General features: G+C 54.8%; 1 protein-coding gene across 1 annotated transcript in view; it reads right to left on the bottom strand.

The window, feature by feature from the left end:
- Positions 1-520: 520 nt before the first annotated feature.
- Positions 521-21,655, bottom strand: part of Atoh8 (atonal bHLH transcription factor 8) — a 28,185-nt gene continuing 7,050 nt past the window's right edge. Inside the window, exons 2-3 of the mRNA XM_051203062.1 lie at positions 18,098-18,289; positions 521-1,322 (exon numbers count right to left, since the gene is read on the bottom strand). Of these exons, the coding sequence (XP_051059019.1) occupies positions 1,317-1,322; positions 18,098-18,289 (198 nt within the window). The 3' untranslated portion in view covers positions 521-1,316. The remainder of the gene's footprint in view (positions 1,323-18,097; positions 18,290-21,655) is intronic.

Genomic DNA, 21,655 nt, shown 5'->3' with positions numbered 1-21,655 from the left:
TGACCCTCAAAGGAGAGGAAGGAACAAGGCCACCCCAAAGTGGCGTGCTGGAAAAGACTTGAGAGCGGGGCCCGGAGCCAGGCCTTCCGGATTCAAGGGCCATCTCTGTTGACGGCTGGCCCCGTCTCCTGGGGCCTTGTCTTCCTCACTTGGAAAATGACAGTAAGAGTGATCCCTGCAGCACAGAACTTGTGGTGGGGGCTGAGGGGCTAAGGGAGGGTGCAGTAGAGAGGGCTTCTCACGGCACGGCCAGCCCTACGGCCATGGTGGAGGTCCCTCACCAACACTGACTCTGAAGGACTCCCCACCCCTCCCTCACACCCCCAGCTAACGATGGCCCGAAGTCCATTCAACACACACCAGTACTTTCTTTATATGTTGCAGGTTTTACTTCAATTTGAAGCAGATGGTTGCACACAGATGTGAACAGCTTTGGCCTCCGTAGCACATGGAGTAGGCACTGGCTCTGAACATGCCCCCTTCCCCACATACGGGCCCATTCCCCTGGTTCCTCCCTCCCTCCCTAAGTCCTCTTGCCTGGCCTTTCCAAGGGCAGGGTTCTGTCTTGGGTGCTGGCCTCTGCTGTGCACCTGGCGGGGCAGGCTCTGGGAGCAAAGATGCTCAGACTGGTTGTCTTGGGGCACGTCCTGGGTGGGGGATGGAGAAATATCACTCCTTCATTAACCCCCTTTCCTCTCTTCTCAGAGGCCTGGAGTCCAAGGAGGAGCTGGGGCCAGAGACTACCAGGATGTGCTCAGAGGCCTGGGTAGTTAGTGGGAAGAGAAGGGTCTCAGACCCCACCTCCCACCACACCTGTCACGGCCCTAGAAAGCCTGTCTTGCACCCAGGCCAGCTTGGGGCCCAGCGCACACGGAGCACTGGCTCAGAGGCTAAGTGCTTCTGAAGGTCACCAAATGTCCACTCCTTGCACGAGCTCCTGGCAGAAGTGCTAATCCATCTTTGGCTTGAGGCGGACTTGGTCAGGCAGCTGCCATGGTGGCTTTGTGCTGTTGGGTTTCATCCCGTAGTTTTGTCGGACAATCTCTGTAGAATCTTTGGCAACAGTCTACCCCACCAGTCAGAAGGCAAAATCTGAAGCAACCCTGGATGGCTGGAGGACAGCAGGAGACTGGGAGGGAGGCGGGCTGCCCTTGTCCTGGTCCTGGTGGCCCTGAGAGGCAGTGAGTGGGCTGAGTATCCGGTAGCATCTTGAAGACAGGAGTAAGGCTGGCTGTCCTGGTGGCCTCAGCTTCTTTTTCCTTAGGCCCAGCTGGAAAGAGGCCCGAAGCAGTGTCCATGGTCTGGCCTATGGCAGGTCACTCCTGGAAAAAAAGACAAAAAACATTTATCAGCAACCTCCCCTACTCACCCTGAAGGTGGATGCCGACACCCGGAGAACATTCTGGAGACATTAAACGCATCCTGCCCAGTTAGACAACAGGGCCAGATTTGGATGCAAGACTAGCGTCCCCAAAGCACGCACTGCCCCCCCTCCACCTCCACGAACTGCTACACTGAGGAAGTGAAGCCCCTTTAAGCTCCGGGACACCGGGTGCTGATGTCATGAACCCCACATTCTCACTTGCGAGGGACATCGGAGTCAGTCCTGCTGCTACGTGGCGCTGGGGCTGCTACGTGGCGCTGGGGCTGCTACGTGGCGCTGGGGCTGCTACGTGGCACGGGGATGGGTGAATGGTGGGCCTTCCCTGGTTCCCATGGAAATAACTGTCTGAGGCTTTTACCTTCTCCCCACCCTGTTCAGACAGGAGCATGCCCCAAGTCCCGAGGCCCATCGCCTGCCGCCCGGGAGGCCTGGCAGAGTCATTCTCCAGTCCTAGGTTCCCACCTCTGACAGACGGCTCAATGAGCAGGACATCAACAATCTGCTCCCTCACTTCTGGTTTTTCTGAGTGGAAATAAGAGTGGACCTATAGAACCCTGATCCAGAAATGTGTGCTTCTCAGCATCAGGAGGTGGAGATGCAGAGGACCCAAGAGTCCTACGGCGTTGCCCGGGAACCTGGCACATCTTGAGAACCATGAGTTTCTATGTTGGGCTATCTCCAAGTCCCAAGCCCAGAAAGTGGCAGAAGAGAACCAGCCTCTGTGCGTGCGTGCGTGCGTGCGTGTGTGAGTGCGTGTGTGTGTGTGAGTGCAGAGGCTCACTAGGGCTCCAAGACCCCACCCAGAGCATAGAACATAGGAAGAATACTCAGAGACCTTGGGGCAGCTCCCCATTCTGCAAGACTCATGCAGCTCATGCTGCAGTTAAAGCAAACCATCTATCAGGCACCAAGTCATGACCCTCCTCGCACCGAGTCAAGGGTGAGCCACACAGAGTGTGGAATGATGCTACATCCTGGCAGTGTAGGGGTTTGAACCCAGATCAGCCCTGTTTCTCCTACCAACAGAAGCTGCTCCTGCTGACGCCTGGCTTTGGAGAGCAAGCAGAAGGAGCCAAACCATAGGCCAAAGAACTGCTAACCACAGGCCCTTGTACATCTTGCCTAGGAGGCCCCAGGACGCTGGTAGGAACATAACCAAGATGTGGTCCAAGATCCAAAATAAGAGGTTGGAGCCATGCTGGATGCAGGGTCCAAGGAGGGAGAGTGAGCCAGGCCACGGGGGAGGAAGGCTGTCCAGCTAACAGTGGCTACGCAGGGGGGAAGGAAAAGTGAGTGAGAGACAGGATCTTGATGTGGTAAATCCCAGGCTTGCACTCTCCCAGTCCATTGTGCATGGCTGGCCCCAGAAGAGATCTGCTTTTCGTTACTGAGTCTGAGGAGAAGGATTAAGAAGCGGAAAGGAAACCCATGGGGATGGCACTGTGTCTGTGGTCCACAGCGTGGTTTACGGCCACGTCATCCCAGGACTGGCTGCCTGGGCGGGCCTTGCCATGGACCGGGCCTGGAACCCCTTCTCATCCAGCTTGACTGTGGTCTGGAGAAGGAGCGGAGGGCTGGAACCATTCTCCCAGCCACATTGCAAAGCTGGCCAGGGCAGCCTGGCTCCAGCTACAAGCCTGATAGCTCTCAGACTGAGCTTGCAACAGAAGCCCAGCTCCGAGCATCCTACCCCAGACCAGCAAAGGAAGCTTACTGGGCTAGCTTCAGACTTGAGTTGGGGACCAATCAGCTGCGGCAGAGGGCAATCACAGTTGCATGTTGTAACTTTTGGCTACTCTGGCATGCTGGGTCAGTGTGGCAGATGGATAAGTTCATCACAAACAGATGCTACACCTGTCTGTTCTTCATCTGGAGGTCAGAACACCAACCCCATCGGGGCCAGTGGACAGTTCTGTTCACTGAGGCGGCCTAGCGCCCAGCACAACTCCAGCTGAGCTGCTAGCACTATCTCTATAAACACTTATAGAACGAGCGCTCTCCTCTTGGTCACAGGCTTCAGGGTGTTGCAGCTCCTCGTCCCATGGGATGTCCCCGCGTCTCAGGTGGGACACCGAGCATTTGTGTAACGATGGCTGTCCTTTAGAGAAATTTTTCCCTGTAACCTAGAGCAAGCCCAGCCAGGTCACCTGTCATCTCAGTTCGCTTTTCCCTGTCTCCTCTGCTGACTGTGTCTCTGGCCTTAAGTCCTTTGCTTTCTTCTCTTGATCACGGGTGTCATGCAGGATAACTGAATCACTTTAGGGACATTAAAAATTGATTTCAGAGCCGGACAGTGGTGGCACACTCCTTTAATCCCAGCACTCGGGAGGCAGAGGCAGGCAGGATCTCTGTGAGTTCGGGGCCAGCCTGGTCTACAGAGCTACACAGAGAAACCCTGTCTGGGAAAGCCCCCCCCAATATTTTGGGCCAGGGAGATGACACAGACGAGAAAGGACCAAGCTGCGTCTACCCAGAAACTGATGGAAAAGGAAAACTGACTTTCACAAGTCGTCCTCTGACCACCTCATATGGACGCCACTGCACGCACATAAACAACACTCATACGTGAATGTTTCTTTCGCCTGCACACATGTGTGTGAACCACTTGTGTGCCCAGTGCTCACAGAGGCCAGAAGGAGGCTCTGGGTCACCAGACTGTTGTGAGTCACCATGTGGGGGCTAAGACCCAAACCCAGGCCCTCTGTGAATGTACCCAGTGCTCTTAACCACTCCACCATCTCTCCCGTCTCCATCTCCCTCCTAAGTTTTAAAAATGCATTGCTCATCTCTAATATCCACTTTATCTCCTTAAACATTTTTTTCACTATTTTCAAATTCTGAATTTTTTTCATTTATGCAGTTTGGATAGTCTGTGTGTGGGGAAAAAAAAAAACAACCAGTGGGTTTGAAATCTGAAGGTTTTGTTTTTTGTTTTTTAATTATTATGTCCTAAAAAGAGCAGGCAGAGCTTAAGCACCATTAAAAAACTAAAATTCACTGGGGAAGTGGGGAGTTGGAAGAATTCTACAAGAACCGTATCGCTCATCCTTCCACATTGGATGCTGCTGAGTAATCAAGTCAGCTGTGGGGCGTGGGCAGGGCAGTTAAGCTCCACCTACCCTTGGTCTCCTCAGTTTAAGATGTCATGTATTTGTGTGTGCGTGCGTGTGCCCGTGTGTAGATGCACAGGCCACAGGGCTCATGTGGCAGCCAGGAGACAGCTTGTGGGAGTTGGCTCTCCCCTCCCTCCTGGAGTGCAGCTCAGGTCCCCAGGCTGGGAGGCACCTCACCTGTGACTGCTGCACCCTGCACCGCCTCCCCGGCCCCTCTCATTTCCTCTATCTTTAGTGTGTGTGGGTGTGTGTGCGCCTGCGCAGAAGTCGGAGCCCCAACTGCTGCTCATCCCACAGCCCGGGTCTGTGCTGGGAACTGCCGGTGCGTGCCGAGCCCATAGGCCTCTGTCCTAAGTTCCCAGGGACCCATCCCTAGCCGCTGCTGTCCCACCTGACCTGGACACCATGAGGCAGGCAGGGAATTCGGGAGTAGTTGCGGTTAGCTGCTGTTTACTGAGGGCATACACATGACAGGGACATGGTAGGAATCTGGCCGGGAGGATCCTCAGAGCTCCTGGGAGCCTAAAGGCATCGGTGTCACAGTCAAAGCCTTTGTGAGCCGGGAGAGCCAGGCATGGGGAGAATCTATCCACTCAACCGGCTGCACCGAGTTGCTGTCACATAGTCTCGGTGACAGGCACTGAGTTGGAGCCCTGCCAGGCTTGCTGTCTCTCCTCACCTGTGCTCCCCAGGGCTGTTCCCCAAAGAGAAAGACGGTGCCTGCATTCCAGGCTAATGTATGTGACACACGGACCCCAGCCCCAAGACTGGGAGTACTGGATCCAGCAAGGCAAACCCTTCCTTTCTGAAGCCAATGATTCAGGCCACACCTCTATGCCAGGGGATGGTGTAGAGATGGACTCTCCCAGCAGTAAGAAGCAACAGCTGCCCACCTCGTGCTGGGACCTGAGACCTCGCACTGTGCTATCATAGACAGAGTCCCGGGCAACCTGGGCCAGCACTCGCTGACTACCACTGGCCCTGGAGACCAAGGGAACTATCCTACCCATGAACCGCAAACTCCAGCGAGGACTGTGGCTTGTGTTTTTGCTGACTGCCCCACAGGGGATACTGAGGCTCTGCCCAAGTCCATCCTGTGATGCCGCCAACTTCCACCTGCAGAGGACGAGCTGCTGCTCCCAAACCGCAAAGCTCTTCATCCCCCAGTCCCTCCAGCTTTCTGTCGCCTGGGTTACTGTTAGGGGGGCTGCTCGCCCTGCCCACCCCTCCACTGAACTCCCAGGGGGCATTGCCCTAGGCATCCTGATCTTCCCATGGCCTGGCGAGATGTTGGGGGTCGGGGCTATCTTTTTAGAAAGTGGCCATGTGCCAGGGACCGCATTTCCTTCCCTTGCTCACACTGACAGAAACAGCCCTGGGGAAATGGGGGTTGCTGTCCCATCCAGCAGATGAATAAACAGAGGCCTGCATAACACCCTGCGGCTGCAGTTGCTGTGGACAGAGTCTGGGCCCTGGCAGACCTAACAAGCTAACTTCTCCCCTCTGCCCTCATTGGGCCAATTCAACAGATAGTAACCAAGAAAATGTGGTCAGGGCAGGAAGAGGAACGAAGAGTCCCAGTGACCCCAATCTATTAAACAGAGAGGGTTGAAGGTAAGTATAACAGAGCAGTTCTGTTAAGGTGTGGTCCCACCCATCATCACCCCCTGGGCTCTAGTCTCTTCTCTTCCCAAGAAGTGGTCTGACAAGCTGTCAGAAGTGTGTGAAATCCCTTCCTGGGAGGGGAGGCAAGGCTTCAGCCTTTTCCTTCTCCTGGCTGGCAGCAGGAGCGGCCTGGCACACCCAAAGCTAGGACCATAGCCTCCAAGGAGCCCCAGGCCGGCGGGGGACTGCCACGCCATGCTGACGCCTTCTCTCTGGCTGCAGATCTGTTTCTCAGAGCTCTGCCCTGAGCCAACTCTTTCTTGGCCTCTTCTGTGTTTGTGTCTCTGGGTCTGTCAGTCTATCTGTCTTTCTTGGTCTGGTGCCCTGTAAGGGCAGGGCTGGTCCAGGCAAGGCTACAGGGCACGGCAGCCGAAGCTTCCCAGCCGCCGCCAATCCTGCTGGCTCACTCACACCCACCCCCAAGGGTTGGGGACTTTACCGTGCAATACCAGCACCAGGCCGGAGGGAATCAGCTGAACGGACAGAGCCCAGCCAAGTGGAAAAGCCCCATTCCTCAGTCTCATCAAGTGGGCCTCACCTCACAAACACCCCGCGTGTGACGCACAGCAACGGCAGAGCAAGGCAGACCCTGGCCTTGACCTTCAGACGATGTCTCTTCTACAGCGGGCAGGGCTTCAGGTCCCTGAGTATCTGCCCTGAGGTGGTAATTACTGTCCTTCTGCATCTCATCCCTTCCCAATCCTTCCAAGTGACAGCAGGGGACAGAGGGGAGCAATACCAGATAAACCAATTCGTGCTGGCCCGGGGCCTCTGTAAAAACCCATCTGTACCCGGAAGACACGAGGGAGCCTGCCATGGACAGAGTGAGTGTGCCCACGCACGTGTGCACACGTGTGTGAGCATGTGTGTGAGCACACGTGTGTGTATGTGTGTGTGAGTTCAACAAAAGCCAGTTGTAACCGAGACGAGCACCCCACGGTAACCTCAAACTCGCTATGCAGCACAGACAGACCTTGGACTTGTGTTTCTTTCCCTCTGTCTCCTCCGTGCTGGGATTGCAGGCAAGAGTCGATGCTCCCGGTTTATGTGAAGTCAGGGCCTCACGCATGTCAGCCAAGCACTACCAACTGCATGAGCCCTAGCCTGCAGACGCAGTTTTAACAGGAGACATCCCCTTCCCCAGTCTCTTCTAAAATCCTTAAGCCCGCGACTTAGCTAGAGTCGGGAGCACTGCGGCATGTGGGTACATCTCTTCGGGGCTTCTTATTCCCTGACACCATAAAAGGAGGTCCTAGCTATACTAAGGAGAGGCTGAGAATGAGACGGGGAAATGACTCCTTCCTTCCTTTCTTACCCGTCCACATGTGTGCCACCCGCCCAGCAGGCAATCCAGCACAGCGATGAAAGGTGCCAACTGGTGGCGTCAGGGAGTCTGTGCTCTGAGCCCGAGATCCCCATGCTACTAGCTGTATGACCTGAGCATGTCAGTCAACTTCCTCCTGGATAGCTCAGGGTCAAGCCATGAGCATCACAGGTCTGCACAGGCCCCTGGGCCCCTGCATGGAGCTCTTCTCTCCAACACAAACGGCCTCTGCTTCTGGGCTCTTCAGCACGGCCTGCCTTTCCCTGGCGTTGTGGCCACTGGCCAGCTCTGCACTGTTCCCAGAGCTGGCCTTGCCGCAACAGGTTGTTTCTGTTTTGCTGCCCAGACCCCAAGCACCTTGGAGTCAAGGGCAGAAGCTATGCACGCACATGAAGCATGGTGAACTCCTGAGCACAGCGCTCTCCTCTGGACTTCCAGCTTTCACTTTTGTGTGTTTTAGCTCTGGTCTCAGGGGCAGAGGGGGCGTCCTGTCTGTTTTATTCTTTGTAGGACTTGGAACAAAGCCCTGACAGGGTGGACCCTGAGGCTGAGACTCATTCAGTCCTAAATGAAAGCGCAGGGCCCTTTGGGTCCTCGTCATCATTGTCCATTCAGGAATTGAAAAAGACTGAAGCAAAATTTGAGGGTTGGGGGCGTAGCCCATAGCTCAGTTGGTGGCGTGAGTGCCTTGGATGTACAAAGCCCTGGCTCTACAGGGAGGGCTTCGTCAAAGGGGCGCTGGTGACAGCCGGTTCAGCCGATGCATGGGTCCTGCCTGCTCTGGCCCTGGGTGATTTTGTCACCTCATACCCCTAAATAATAAAGATCCTAAAAGGTGGTGGGGTCAAGGAAATCACGATGCGAAGACACTCTGAAAAGCCCCTGTAACTGCAGCGGTGTGGGATCCCGGGGAGCCGCGTCACCTGTGTTCTATGAACCTGGATGGCATCAGCTATGGCAGGATAAGGTTAGGATTAGGTGAACTGGGGAAACAGATTTGTGCCATGGTGGTCGAGGTTAGAACACTGGTTGGCCCCTGTCACAATGGAGTCTGCTCTCCTGGGTTGACCTTCGTGGGGGCTACTCAGCTGCTGTCCCCGTGGACACGCCCTGATGGTTTGCTCAGGTTCAAGGACAGCCACTCTTCAGGGGAGGTAGGAGCTATCTAGAAGGCTTCATCTTGGTCTTGTACCCACCCAGATTCTGGATGTAGTTTGAGGCTGAAGTGCCTGGAGCTGTGGCAGCCACTGTGTAGCCATGAGGAAGAGAAAAAGAAGCCTGGATCTCCAAAGCTGTTCTACAGGCCCCGTGAGGAAAATGGAGTAGGAATCCAGGAGGGCTTCCTGGAGGAACTGGGCCTTTCACACACGGGTGGGCGGGAGCAAGGCAGAGCTAGATCATGAACAAGGTTAGCTTATGCACAGAGCAGGCCAGGCGCTCTGAGATACAATGGTGGCCGGGGCGGAGCCAGCAGCAGTTGGGGTGGTGGTGGCGGTGGGGACAGTCTGCTGTCCTGTTGAGTCTGAACTAAGTCTTGCCTATGGAGAATACATGGGAATCCTGATAGGGTGTGGGAGGCTGCAGGCCTGGCTTCCAGCAGAGCATGTGGGATGGGCTCTAGGGGAGTCTGTTGGAGTCTGAGCCGCTGGGCTGCTGGTACAGGGTTGGGGTAACCATGAATGAATGTCGTAAGGGGGGGCCTGGCTCCTGACTTTGTCATCAGGAACACTTACTGCGTAATCAGAGAGGAAAGTGTTTCTTTTATCTCCTAGAATCTGTCATCGGGCCTGCTGGGGTGGGTATAAAGGGGCAGCCAATCTGCCAGCCAGCCGGCCCTGCCCTAGGCTCTCCACTGATGGCAATCAGGGCTAACGAGTGTGCAGATAACCTCCCAAACCTTGCCCTCTAGAAAGCTAGAACTGAAATCATCCCTTGTCACTGGCCCATTCCACTTTGTCCCCAAGAGCATGGGATCAGTAGTCCCTCTTCCTGGTCCTCCATTTCTTTGGAAAACCAACGTCTCTTGTGGAAAATGTGTGTGTGTGTGTGTGTGTGTGTGTGTGGAGGGGGGCAGAATTCACAAGCCAAATTTATAACCTTTCAACTGCCAATCCCTGGTCAGTCCCTAGAGTACCTCCCAGCATGAGCCTGAATCTTTTTTAAAGTGTGTATTTGCCTTAATGTGTGTCTGTGTTCACACAGGGGCCAGAGAGGGTTTGGGAACCCCTGGGACGGGAATTTCACAGACAGTTGTGAGCTGCCACCTGGGTGCTGGGAATTGAACCCTGGTCCTTTGGAGGATGAGCCAGGGCTCTGAACCCTCTTTCCAGCTGAGCCTGAGACTCTTCAACAAGGTCTCATGGTCCCCAGAGCACCACTGAGACCCAGACCAGATCAGAAGACTCAAGACACCCCACCCCCACAGAGGCCACACAGGGAGGACCCAAGGGGCTGGCGCCAAGGCCCTCTGGACGTGAGATTAATGGCCCTGAAATTATGATAAAATAAACCTTTGGTTATGCCCTATCTGCCCAAGTGGAGGGGAAGGAACACAGAGAGAGGGTAAGGCAGGAGGAAAGAGGTGAAAGCTGTGAAGAAATGCACCACGCTCTCCCAAGACCCAAGTGGTAGGCTTGGGGAAAGCAGGCACTGGGAGTCACTTCCTACTGCTAAGTGACGAGCTGACAGGCTCTGGAGTCTGGAAGGGGCAGTGGGGAGTCAGCAAAAAGGCAAAAAAGAAAAAAAAAAAAAATGCACCGAGGGAGCCCTGCCCCCACCCACTACTGCACTAACACCGGAAGCTTCCTGCTCGACCCCTACGGGGTAGTCTTGACCCTGTCCCCGGTCCCAAGGGGTGGCAGGAGGATGGGAAGCCTTGCTTTTTTTTATCCCAGCTGTCAGCCCTGCCCCAGGACCCCACAGCCCAGGACAGGACACCTGGCGACTGTTGCCAGAAGGTGCCCAGATTCTGAGCAGACATGTCCCAGAAGCCTTTGGCGACAGTGGCGGCAGCCGGTTCTTTAAAAAGGCCTCACGTCAGGCTGCAGTCAGCTGTGGGGGCCAGGCACCGGGGTGTTTATGGCTACCAGTGTCCTCCTAAGGCTCCTTCTGTGCTGCCCTCGGGTGAGCCCATGGCGGGCTCTCTTCTGCAGGTCTGACCCCAGCCCTCCCAGGCACAATGCTCGCTCTGCAAGCTGCGGTCAATCGGGGTCACAATGGGATGACTTCCCACCTCAGTGCTACTGTTTAGTTAGAACTCCAACCAGGGAGGACAAGTTAGGACTGTTTGGAGACGCCTCAGCAATTAACAGGTCAGGACCTAGCCACCCTGATCCAGGTGTGTGTGTGGATGGTGGGTGTACACTCATCCATGGGGGGGGCAAGGGTTAACATCAGGATATGTCCCTCACGTCTCTACATTATTTTTCCTTTCTTTTTTGAGACAGGGTCTCTCCCCGAGCCTTGTCATTTAATCACAGCACGCTGCCACACTTGACTTCCGGTCCTCCATCTTCCACGGAAAGCACTTTTCCTATTGAGCCATCTCCCCAGAGGCCATCCTCCCAACTGACTCCCAGACCTCTTGCTTGCCAGTGTCTTCCAAGCCAGAGGAAAACAGTCACTTCCCACTATCCTCAGGGTTAACCGCTTTGAGATAAAAAAAAAAAAAAAAAAAAAAAAAAAAAGTGAGTTGACAGTATCCTAAGAACTAATTAGGTGGCCATCAGGTACTCAAATGACACCTGGTGTGAGAAAAGGAAGAAAAAACAAACAAGCAAACAAACAAACCAAAAAAAAAAAAAAAACACTGAAAGCAAACAAGGGCGTGGGGGTGGGGAGGAATAAAAAAAAAAAAGATAAAAAGTCAAGAGCAAACAGCGGCGCCTGAGAAGCACGAACTGCAGCCGCCAACTTTTACGGCATCCAGCCCTGTTATTCATAAGCGAGTTTCCTCTCTCACAAAGAACCTTTTGCACGGTTTTCGCTGCCGCCTCCAAACCAGCTGCTCGCGCTGTTGTATCCTGAGTGATGATGAGGTTCTGAAAGGGCTTTTTGGGAACAGATGGCCAGGGGAGAGCTGGGGAATGTGCCAGCGGAGGGCCGGGCGGGCTGCCAAGGCCTGCGGTGACTGAGTTCTTGGGCTTCCAGCTCGCGTGCTTTCCCTGCCCTCTGCCCTCCGTGGCGCCAGCAGGCCTTCCCAGCGAGCGCTCGGAACATCTGGAGTCTGGGGCTGCCAGGAGGGGGGGCGGGGGACCCGCTGCTCCCGCGGAGCTCCCATAGACTTGCAGCCAGGCCCGCCTCTCCCAGCAGCTAATCAAAACCACAGCACCGAATGGGAACCAGGCGGCGCTCCCAGCTGCAGCCCGAGGCCGCCAGGCGACTTAACCCGGTGTCAGGCCTCACTGGCGGCGCAGCCCTGGGGGTGCTCGGAGCTGATGACACCCCCCTGCCCCCCAGATCTCGGCCCACCCCACTCCTCGCCACCACCAGCGGGGCTATTGGCTCCCTGCAGCTAAATGGAACCTCCACGTGCTGCAGATGCCTATTTACATAAGGGCTCCAAGTGTGTAGGAACAGGACTGGGGGGTACGGGGGAGCAGGGGGGCTCCCGGGCAAGCTTCAGGGGAGAAAGAGCTTGCAGTTTTCAACCAAAGGAAGAAAACCTACTTCTAAGCCCTGCGCCTCCTCTTGGCCTCAGTTTCCATTCATTGTGGTGACCCCACGAGTATGATTAACAAAGGGGCAGAGACGGTAGGGGCAGGGCCTGGGGCACAGTGGGCCTCGCCATATGGCTGGTGTCTGTTGACGGTGGTCTGTTTATTGGCATTCTTCGGCACCAAATGTTGCCTAGGTTTCTTGGTATAGATCCACGCCCTTTGAAATCTAGGATTTATGGACTGACTGTTTGCTGGCCTCACTTTAAAGGACAGGACCAACGCTTCCGATTCGAGTGCTAGAGATGCGAAGGAGAATCCCTAACCGGAACATATGATTCTTCATCTGCCGCCAAGGGTACCTGCCCTTTCCTGAGATGTTCCTTCCTGGGGCTGGATACAAACGTGTCACCCTGTAGCTGTAAATTCAGAGGTTCCCTTTCTGAGGCCAGGGCACCCTTTCTGACACACCATTCTTGCTTTAGGGTGGAGAGACCTCGGGATCAGACAGATGAAATAATGATTCCAGGGGTACCCAGAAAGAAGTATCACCGGCAGGACTTAAAACCTTGTCTACCCCCAAAGTCCTACACTGTGTTTGCTTCACAGTTAAACTGGTAGGGCTCCCTGGGGTTCATCCCACCTCTCCACAGCCAGCTCCTATAGTGGAGATGGATTTCATGTGTGAGCATCCATCCGGGCAGTTGCTTCCTTCTCAGGACTTCAAGGCCCCTGGTGAAAGGCAGAGCTCTGACCCACAGGGCTGGGACAGTAGCATGCCAGCCACTCCCTCACCTCAGACCACCCAGGGAACATCACAGGCGAGCCAAGGAAAGCCAGGCCCGGCTCACCTGGGAGGCCCCCAGCTAATGACCCCCCCCAGACTCGAGGCCTTACAGTGTCAAATGTGGAGAAGAAATGGCAGCTGAAAACAGGCTCCATGTTGGAACAGCTGGCGACAAACATCTATGTAATGGGAATGCCAGAAAAAATAAATTGCATCCATTTTTACGACTGGCGGGGAATTGGCTGGTAGTTTCCCACACACCTCCGTTTTTTTTTCTTTCTTTTTTTCCCCAGCATAGATGGGGATTTGCTCCACAGGCTTTGGGAGCAAATGGCATTTAACTCAATGACTTATCCTAGAGGATTTGGATTTGAGAGCCACCCTGGACTGCCAGAGTTTCGCGTGGGAAGGAGTCAGTGCCTGCAGGAGTCAGAAGAGGAGATCCAGGCACAGTGTGAGTGTTCACTTCTGAGGCAGGTTGGGGACCAAGCTAGGGCAAAGCGCCCTCAGTGGGTGCTCGGACCCACACAGAGTTGGGGGAACTGGACCCAGCCAGGGAGGAGCCCTTGAGGCTACACCACAGGTACTCAGACTCTGTGAACAACCCACAAAGGGGCTATCCAGGACTGGGCCATCTGGATAGGAAGCAGCCTTGAACACCCAAAGTTCATACTGACTCTCCCCTCTCCTCTGACTACCGTCCAAAGCGAGCCTGCCCCCACCTGCTATCACCTTGAAAAGCTCCTCCCCTTCCCCCAGGAGGCAGTGACTGCTAAAGCCCCCCCCCCCCAGGTCTCAGACTCCTGGGCACCCAAGAGGTGCTTCTCTCCTTCCCGGCCCTGCAGGTCACACAGGGAGGCTGGAGCCCAGCTTCCTCAGCGGATTGCCGCAAGCAAGCGTATCCTCTCAACCCACCCCACTGTCTATGAGCAGGGAAGGCAGGGCTTAATGCCATTCATTCCCAAGACCCAAAGAATCTCCACCAGGGTCAGCAGGACATGTAACAGAGCTATTTGGAATCCCTGGAAGGAGGTGTTCTACACTGGGGGAACAGGCTCTCCTATTAGGTTGGACAAGACCCACAGAGACCAAGTATGAAGGAACAGGCCAACCCTCCTTGTTCTCTGTCTTCCTCCTCCAGAGAGGCTCCCAGAAGCCGGCCGGCCGAGCTTGGCCCAGGGCCAGGTGCTTAGCTGCTCTCTCTCCAGCACAGCAGAGTTGGGACAGCCCTCCCTAGAGCCTTCCCTCCCGTCCTGCCCCTGCTGAGCAGCCTCTGTCTCACAGGGCTCTCTGCATTGCTAGGGCATTTGAGTTGAAAACTCAAAGCTAAAGAGTTAGAATGGCTGGTGAAGAGCCGTGATGGACCCCTGAGGCCCGGGGAGTGGACCACATTCAGTGTTGACCCTGTTCCTGGCGCAGATCTGAAAGGGCAGGGTGGCTCATGGGGTGGGGCTGGGGGTGGGGGCCGGGGCCAGGGGGCCACCGGACTCGGACTCTCAAACAGACAATCCTGAAGGAGGCTCACCCAGCCTCTCAGGGACGTGACAGCTCATGGAGCAATCCCCCAGCTCAAACTGTCACCAGTCACAGTGGCCAGGGCCACCAGCATCACAGAGGCAGAGCGGACACCTGTTCATAGTCTTTGCCCACCACCCCTTGCCCCCAGCCACCTGGTGGCCTCAAATCAGAACCACTCTTCCCACTTAAGGCTTTTTGAGGGCGCAGGAGTGGGGGGGGGGCTCGCTCTGTAGCCAGAGTTGGCCTGGAGTTCTTGGCCTTCCTGCCTCAGCCTCCAGAGTGCCGGGATTACAGGTATGAGAACAGGTACTACAGAAGTTTCTTTAACTTCCGTTGAAATGCGCTGAGTCAGGTGGCTGGTGAGACGGCTCGGCTCGCAAGGGCAATGCACCTTCCACCAAGCCCAACAAACTGCGAAGGAACTGCTTATCCCCAGGCCCGATGTGGTGGAAAAGGGAGGATGGGCAAGTTTTCCTCTGACCACCTCCACAAGCAAGGTACACATCCCTCCCTACGCCCCCCGGTTTTATTTTTTCCTTTTTAATGTAAATGAGTTGTAATGAGCTTTCAACTACACAATACATGTGCCCCTGATTACATGTATTGGGAACTCAACTCCAAAACTCATGTTGTCAATGGGGCAGGGACTTCTGGGAGATAATTCCATGAGACGAGGTCACCGAGGTGGGGAGAGCACTGGCTTTGTAAGTGAAATGAAAACCTGAGCTGGCATGCTTGTCTGTGTGGTGCCCTTGGCCAGGTTAGATAAAGCAAAGAAAGTCCTTATCAGAGACCAGCACCTGACTGCTAGACTTCCCAAGCCCAGAACCAGGAGTTAAATAAACAAACGCGGTTCTCTACAAACTACCCGGTCTGTGGTATTCTGTTACAGCAACAGAAAGGAACAAAGGCTCAGGGGAACCCATGAACGGGCAAGCAACCAACCACAACTCAGCCTTGGGAGGAAGGAGCTGGGAGGGGAGCGTAGCCTGGGCTGGTCATCCCTCTAGTGTTCCTGAGTTGCCCAGAAGCCAAGTGGAGGGCATAAACTCGTGATGTCACTCAGAGCTTGCCAAGGTCCATGAGCCCCATCCCAGGGCCTCCTCCAGGGTGATGTGAATGATAAGCACAGGGCATGGAGCCACCATCTACTCCAGAAAGGCAAAGCAGACACCTGCATGGAAGGTTCTAGGTCTTACCTTCTGATACTCTCTAAGGCCCCACAGGGCCCATGGGCAATACTGTCCAATCGTCCCACTTTCAGAACCGCCTTCCCTACACCCATGGTCTGTGATGACTAGAGACTAGAGACACCGTGTGAAGAGCAGGAACTCTTCATTAGAGTTTGTCTTTTCCACTGATCCCTCTTGGCTTCCAAATCCTCCAACGGCAATGTCCTATTGCCACTAGGTGGCAGGGACAGCATGGCAAACTATTCTGTATCTGTACCCCCATGGCGGTCTCAAAGAGGGTCCTGTACGGGAGCAGCTGCACGGGGGCCTTTAAGCTCCCGCTCCATCACCTGCTGAAGGACCCTGTAGTAGTCACATGCCCTATACAGGGTAGACACCTGCTGGGGTGCTGTCCTACCGACCCTGCCAGCGTCCCAGGCTGCAGCACAGCAATGCTGGGCCCTGGAGACAGAGCAGGCCTCCCTCCCCTCTTACCACTGGAGGCTTTCTCAAAGAGGCAGTTCTGTACCGGCAGGAGAAGCCTGATGAGCAGAAACAGCCCGGGAGGTTCACCCTGGGAGGCCACAAGAGCCAAGGAGATGAGTGACGGTCCAGGCTCTGTTGTGAGTGGATAGGACACACCTAGATATGTGCGTCGTATGTTAGTCCCTCACCCCAGAACAAAGGGAAGGCGTCTTCCAACCAAGCAGGCAGGTCTGCCCTCCCTTTTGGGACCCATGAGCACATTTCATCTTTGAGGCCGCCTTGCGTGAGTGAGTGCCCGACTAGTCCCAATTATCAAGGAGGCTTCGGGGGTTAGGGAATGCTTCTCAACTGGTAGGTAACAGCCAGGGCTGTTGGGGAACTCATTCATAATCCGTGGAGCACAGAGGGCTCTACGGTTTCTTAGCCTTGAGATGATGTCATGGAACTCCAAAAGCTTGGCTCTGCGGCAGCCTCATCTGCTGGCCCTTTCCCCTTGCTGAGGCTGCCCTACATTGCGGTCTCCAATCAAAGGACTAGCGGGCGGAGGGGGTGGCATTGCTTGGAGTTGGGGGGGGGGATATAAAGAGGCAAGGAGGAGTAGAAGGGGAGAGAGGAAGGTAAGGAGCATGCCTGTCCACGCTGCCTAAGGGACACACCAACAGCTGAATGCCACAGGAGTTCACCAAGAGTTTACCAACCTCCTTTGTCACAGAGCACGCGGCATGGAGCCATCAATCACACCTTCATTTACCCACGTCACTCTCCCAAGGAAAGCAGGAAAGCTAGTCCCAGAGGGGTGCTTCCTCTCGCCCACTTGATGAGGGCCTCTCCTAATTGGCCCCGCTAAATCACTCCCAGGAATGCAATGTGCAATTAGGGCTGGTAGCACCCCCTGAGGAGGGCCTCCCTGGCTGGGCCTCAGTAGCCTCTGGGAAATCAGGACAAGCCATAGGTTCCCTACCTACAAAGAGCCTGGGGGAGGGGCAGGCCAAAAGGATAGAAGCAGGGGATTGGATGAAGGACACCAGAGTCCCGACCCTTGTTCCCAGGACCTCACAGACTGGGTCCCACTCTCTGTCTTTCTCCAAGCATGACCCGGGGAACAGGGCCGCAGACAGCTACAGAAACTCCGCTAAGTACTGGTCCCTGACTGGATGCCCTGAAACATCAGGCATGTAGGAAGCTAGGGTTGTGCCCACCCCTTCCCTCCTCCACGGATTTCCTTAAACACGACAGGGTTAGTACAGGCTGTCCGCGCTGCCTCCAATGCTGTCCACTGTTTCATCTGCCTGGTGGCCTTTTACATGTTCCCAGCTCAAATGCCACTTCCAGTAAGATGTTCTGCCCAGCTCTCTTGGGCAGGAGAATCTCTGTGACTCTTCCATCTGGCCTTCCCACAACCGGGATAGGTCACACTTACCAGGTCAGGGATATGGTCTGACCACCCTATCACTGCATAGGACGTAGTTCATACCCCTTTCCAACCTGCTGTGAATTGCTCCAACATGGATAAATGGAATCGATGAATGGACAGGTATCATCCTTCCTCATCCGCAGTTTCTTATCACTCCCTAGCAAAACCACATTCCCCAGACCCACAGAAGCATCTCCGGAGCTGCCATCTTTCAGGGAAACCTCATCCTGATATAACATCTGTCAGGGCCACATGGATAGTCTGGCTTCAGATCACACAAGAACAAGAGCGGGAAAGGTTCAAAGATGGACCACTGACTTCATCTCAGCAACAAGCAAACCCAAACCCAGAGCCTCCAGGCTATCTATCCAAGGTCACTCAGCAGCTGTATGCCCTCAATCCCACCCAGGATGCCAGGTTTGTGAAAATCCCTGAATCTGAGTTACCTACTAGCACATTCTGGGAGGCTGATCTCTCCGACTGCTTGGGAACCCTGGGCATGTTCAGGGCATCCCCACCTCAGTGTCCTGTCCTCACCTCCCCTAAGCCTAAGGTTGCTGCCCGCCTGCAGGTGCATACCTTACGCTTCTTGGCGCGGCCTTCCGCCTGCAGGGTGCGGGTGCAGCGCTGCACACACTCGGAGAAACTGAGGTTACTGTGGTCGGCACTGTAGTCCAGGTCAGCCAGCCGCGCCAGGGACAGGATGTAGTTACAGGCGATCCTCAGGATGGCCAGTTTGGACAGCTTCTGCCCGTAGGAGTAGCATGGCACCTAGGAACGGCAGAAAGCGTCAGGGACAGCTGCAGTGGACATGTACCCCTCGGTACCCACCGAGGCTGGCAGGGGGTAGAGCAGCCGGATACCTGAGTTTATGACCGGCGCTAAGCATCTGAAGTTTCCACTGCTCACCCATGCCCACACCCACGCCCTAGGGTGTGCACGGATTCCCATTTGACAGGGGAAGACAGTAAGAACCAACCCACAGCCACGCACCAGCTGAAGTACCACAGACTTCTGCCCTGACAAAGCCCCGCCCCTCCCCCCACCAGGGGGCAGACATTCTTGCTACTTCTGATGCTGCTTTTTCATATGTTCATTCATTCATCGGCACTTTTTCTGTTGGACACTTGATGCCCCAACAATTTAAAAGAATTTTTTTCTCTATAGGGTCTCACTAAGTAGTCCTGGATGGACTGGAACTCACTCTGTAGACCCGGCTGGCCACTAACTCAGAGAATCCACCTGCCTCTGCCTCCCAAGGGCTGGGATTAAAGCTTGACTCCTAGGGGCCTAGTACTGTATACCTATAATCCTAGCACTTGGGAGATGGAGGCAAGAGGATCAGGAATTCAAAACCAGCCTCAGTTACACTCAAGTTCACACAAGGCTACACGTGACCGACCCTGTCTCAAAAAACAACTTTTAAAAAATTAGAATAAAAACATGACTCCTAGCCAAGTGTGGAGGTGCACACCTATGATCACAGAGTTTGCGGAGCCAGGGGAGCAGACTGCTGTGACCTGGGCCACATAGTGAGTACCGGACTAGCTAGGCCTACAGACCAGATCCTTCCTGAAAACACGCAAACAAATACACAAACTTCAACTCCTGCCTCCCGAGAATTTAGACTCATGGAGAGTCATGGAAGCGCTACAAACTCTAGCCAGGCAAACGTAACAACCAGAGGCCAATCCCGGGGAGGCCACGCACAGGTGGAAGGAGAAGCCACTCTCTGCCCCCCTCAATGCCCACATGCACCCACCATTTGCACGCGTGCGCGCGCACACACACACACACACACACACACACACACACACTTAGTTATGGCATTCTCTCGGGACCCTGAGACGTTCAGGAGGCTCCTGGAGACATTCAGGGCTCAGTGCCGATACTGAGGCACAGAAATGTGATGTGTTTTCTCCTCTCCACTTCCCCTGTGCCCTCTGCACCTGGGCTACTGCCAAGCGCGGCACACAACAGGTGGGCAATAAATGCCAACCGGACTTGATTCATTTGTCTGTGATCCAGCAGCAGCGCAGCTAATCACTCACTAATTACAGAGGTGTGTGCCAGGGGAGGAGGCAGAGCCCCTGACTTCTTAGCATCGTCCACCCCATACACGTGCTGCGTGAGCCACCAAAGAGCTACGACCACGGGACTGTGGAACTGTGTGTCGTAACATGGACGTAACTCCTCAAAATCTCCCCGACAGCTACCAGCCCGTGGGCCTGTTCCCTCCCTCCCCTGTCCGCTAGCAGACGAGGCTAGTCCCTTGGCATCTATACGCAGCACCCCATCACCAACTCACTCCCTACTGCTCCGCCCTGTGTGCGCCCCACACAGGCTGCTGCTGTAGAATTTAGGGGACACTCTCATGGGGCAGGGGCTCTTTGAAGTCCATGGTTTTGAACCAGGAATAATTTTATTCCTCAAAGACAGACGGCGAGGTCTGGGGCTCCTAGCTGTCCCAACAGAGCAGCAGCGGGGTTCGGAGGGTACCTGGGGTGCTGCCCAACGTCACACCATGTACAGAGTCCTCAATGCCCTCCGCAGCAAAGAGCTCCCTGGCCCCAAAGCCCAGCAAAGCCACCAATGAAAGCCTACCAGAGGCCCCAGAAGGAAGTATGACCAAGTCTGCTCCCTAAACACACCACTCACGTAACCAGCACTACACCCGTGGGCTCTCTCTGACTTCTCGTGCTCACCCTGGGCCCAGGGGGCAGCCTTGCTTAGTGATGGCACCTGTCTGTCTTTAAGCCCTCACTTTTGTCCCCACGCTTAGTGACCGGTGTCCCCACGTGCTGGGGAACCTCACCACAGTACAGTATAATCCAGGCCCTGCCCTGAGCAGGCTTCAAAGGGGCAGATTAAACAAGGCAATGAGTGAATTAACTCCAGAATATTTTGAATCTAGTTCCAAAAACACTACTTGGAGCCTGGAGAGATGGCTCACAGTTAAGACAGCAACCTGACCTTCCAGACAACCAGAATTTAGTTTCCATCAGAAGATAAGGCATCTCACAACGGCCTACTCCAGCAACATGGGCCGCAAGGACACTTCTGGTCTCCTCAGAAATTGCACCAACATACAAACCCACACTCAGACACACATGCATATAATTAAAAATAAAATAAAATGGTAAGGGGCTGGAGAGATTGCTCAGTGGTTAGAATACTGGCTGTTCTTCCAGAGCACCTGAGTTCGATTCCTAGCGCCCATATGGCCGCATGTAACTCCAGTTCTAGGGGAGCCAATACCCTCTTTCAGACTCTTCAGCCTCTAGGAACCTACACGGCATGCAGACATATGTGCAGGCTAAACACTCACAGCCATAAAAACAAACCCTTTTTTAAAAGATAAAATAATCTTATCTGGGCTGGGAGATAATTCAATCGGTATGCCTTGCAAAAACAACTGAGTTCAATTCCTAGAACACATGATAGCACGTGCTTGTAATCTCAGTACTGGGAAGGCAGAGCCAGGGGCATCATGGAGCTGTGGGCCAGCCTGCCTAGACCACTTCGTCAGTTCCAGACCACCCAGAGGAGAGAGCCTACATTAAATAAAAAATACAGCAGAAGCTGTCCTCTGGCCTACACAGACCCCCCCCCAAACACACACACACACACACACACACACACACACACACACTCTTCATCTCGCTGAAGACGAAGAAACAAACACAACGCCTTTGTCTCCAGGCTCCAGCACCTGACTCTGACTCCGTCCAGCGTGAGACGGGGTGAAAGACACACTCTGAGCCTCGGTGCCTCTTTACACTGGGAACGAGACTGACCTCACAGGGCAGTGGGGATTCAGTGCGTGACCTGGGCACTGTACACAGCAAGCCCAGCGGAGGTCAGCAAAACGATGATGTCTGCCTGCAGCGTGGGGGGTCGGGGGACCCAGGGCTATTGTCACTGACAGATCACTCTGAAGTCTCCCTTCAACAGCCAGCTCTGCAACCGAGCCCCCCAGACAGCTGGGCTTTTCTAGGAGGAAGCAGAACTTTGAGAAAGATCTATGTGCTGGGGCCCAGAACACCAGGTAAGGCCAAGGCCAACCCAGGAGCACCATGCCAGGCTCTGGGTCAGTCTGTCCTACATTTGTCCCTTTGTACCACTGCTTGGGTCAAA

Source organism: Phodopus roborovskii, unplaced genomic scaffold (genome assembly GCF_943737965.1).
Source record: "Phodopus roborovskii unplaced genomic scaffold, PHOROB, whole genome shotgun sequence".
In the NCBI taxonomy this organism is placed as follows: domain Eukaryota; kingdom Metazoa; phylum Chordata; class Mammalia; order Rodentia; family Cricetidae; genus Phodopus; species Phodopus roborovskii.
Note: the sequence above shows the minus strand (reverse complement) of the source record. Positions and strands in the feature narration are given on the sequence as shown.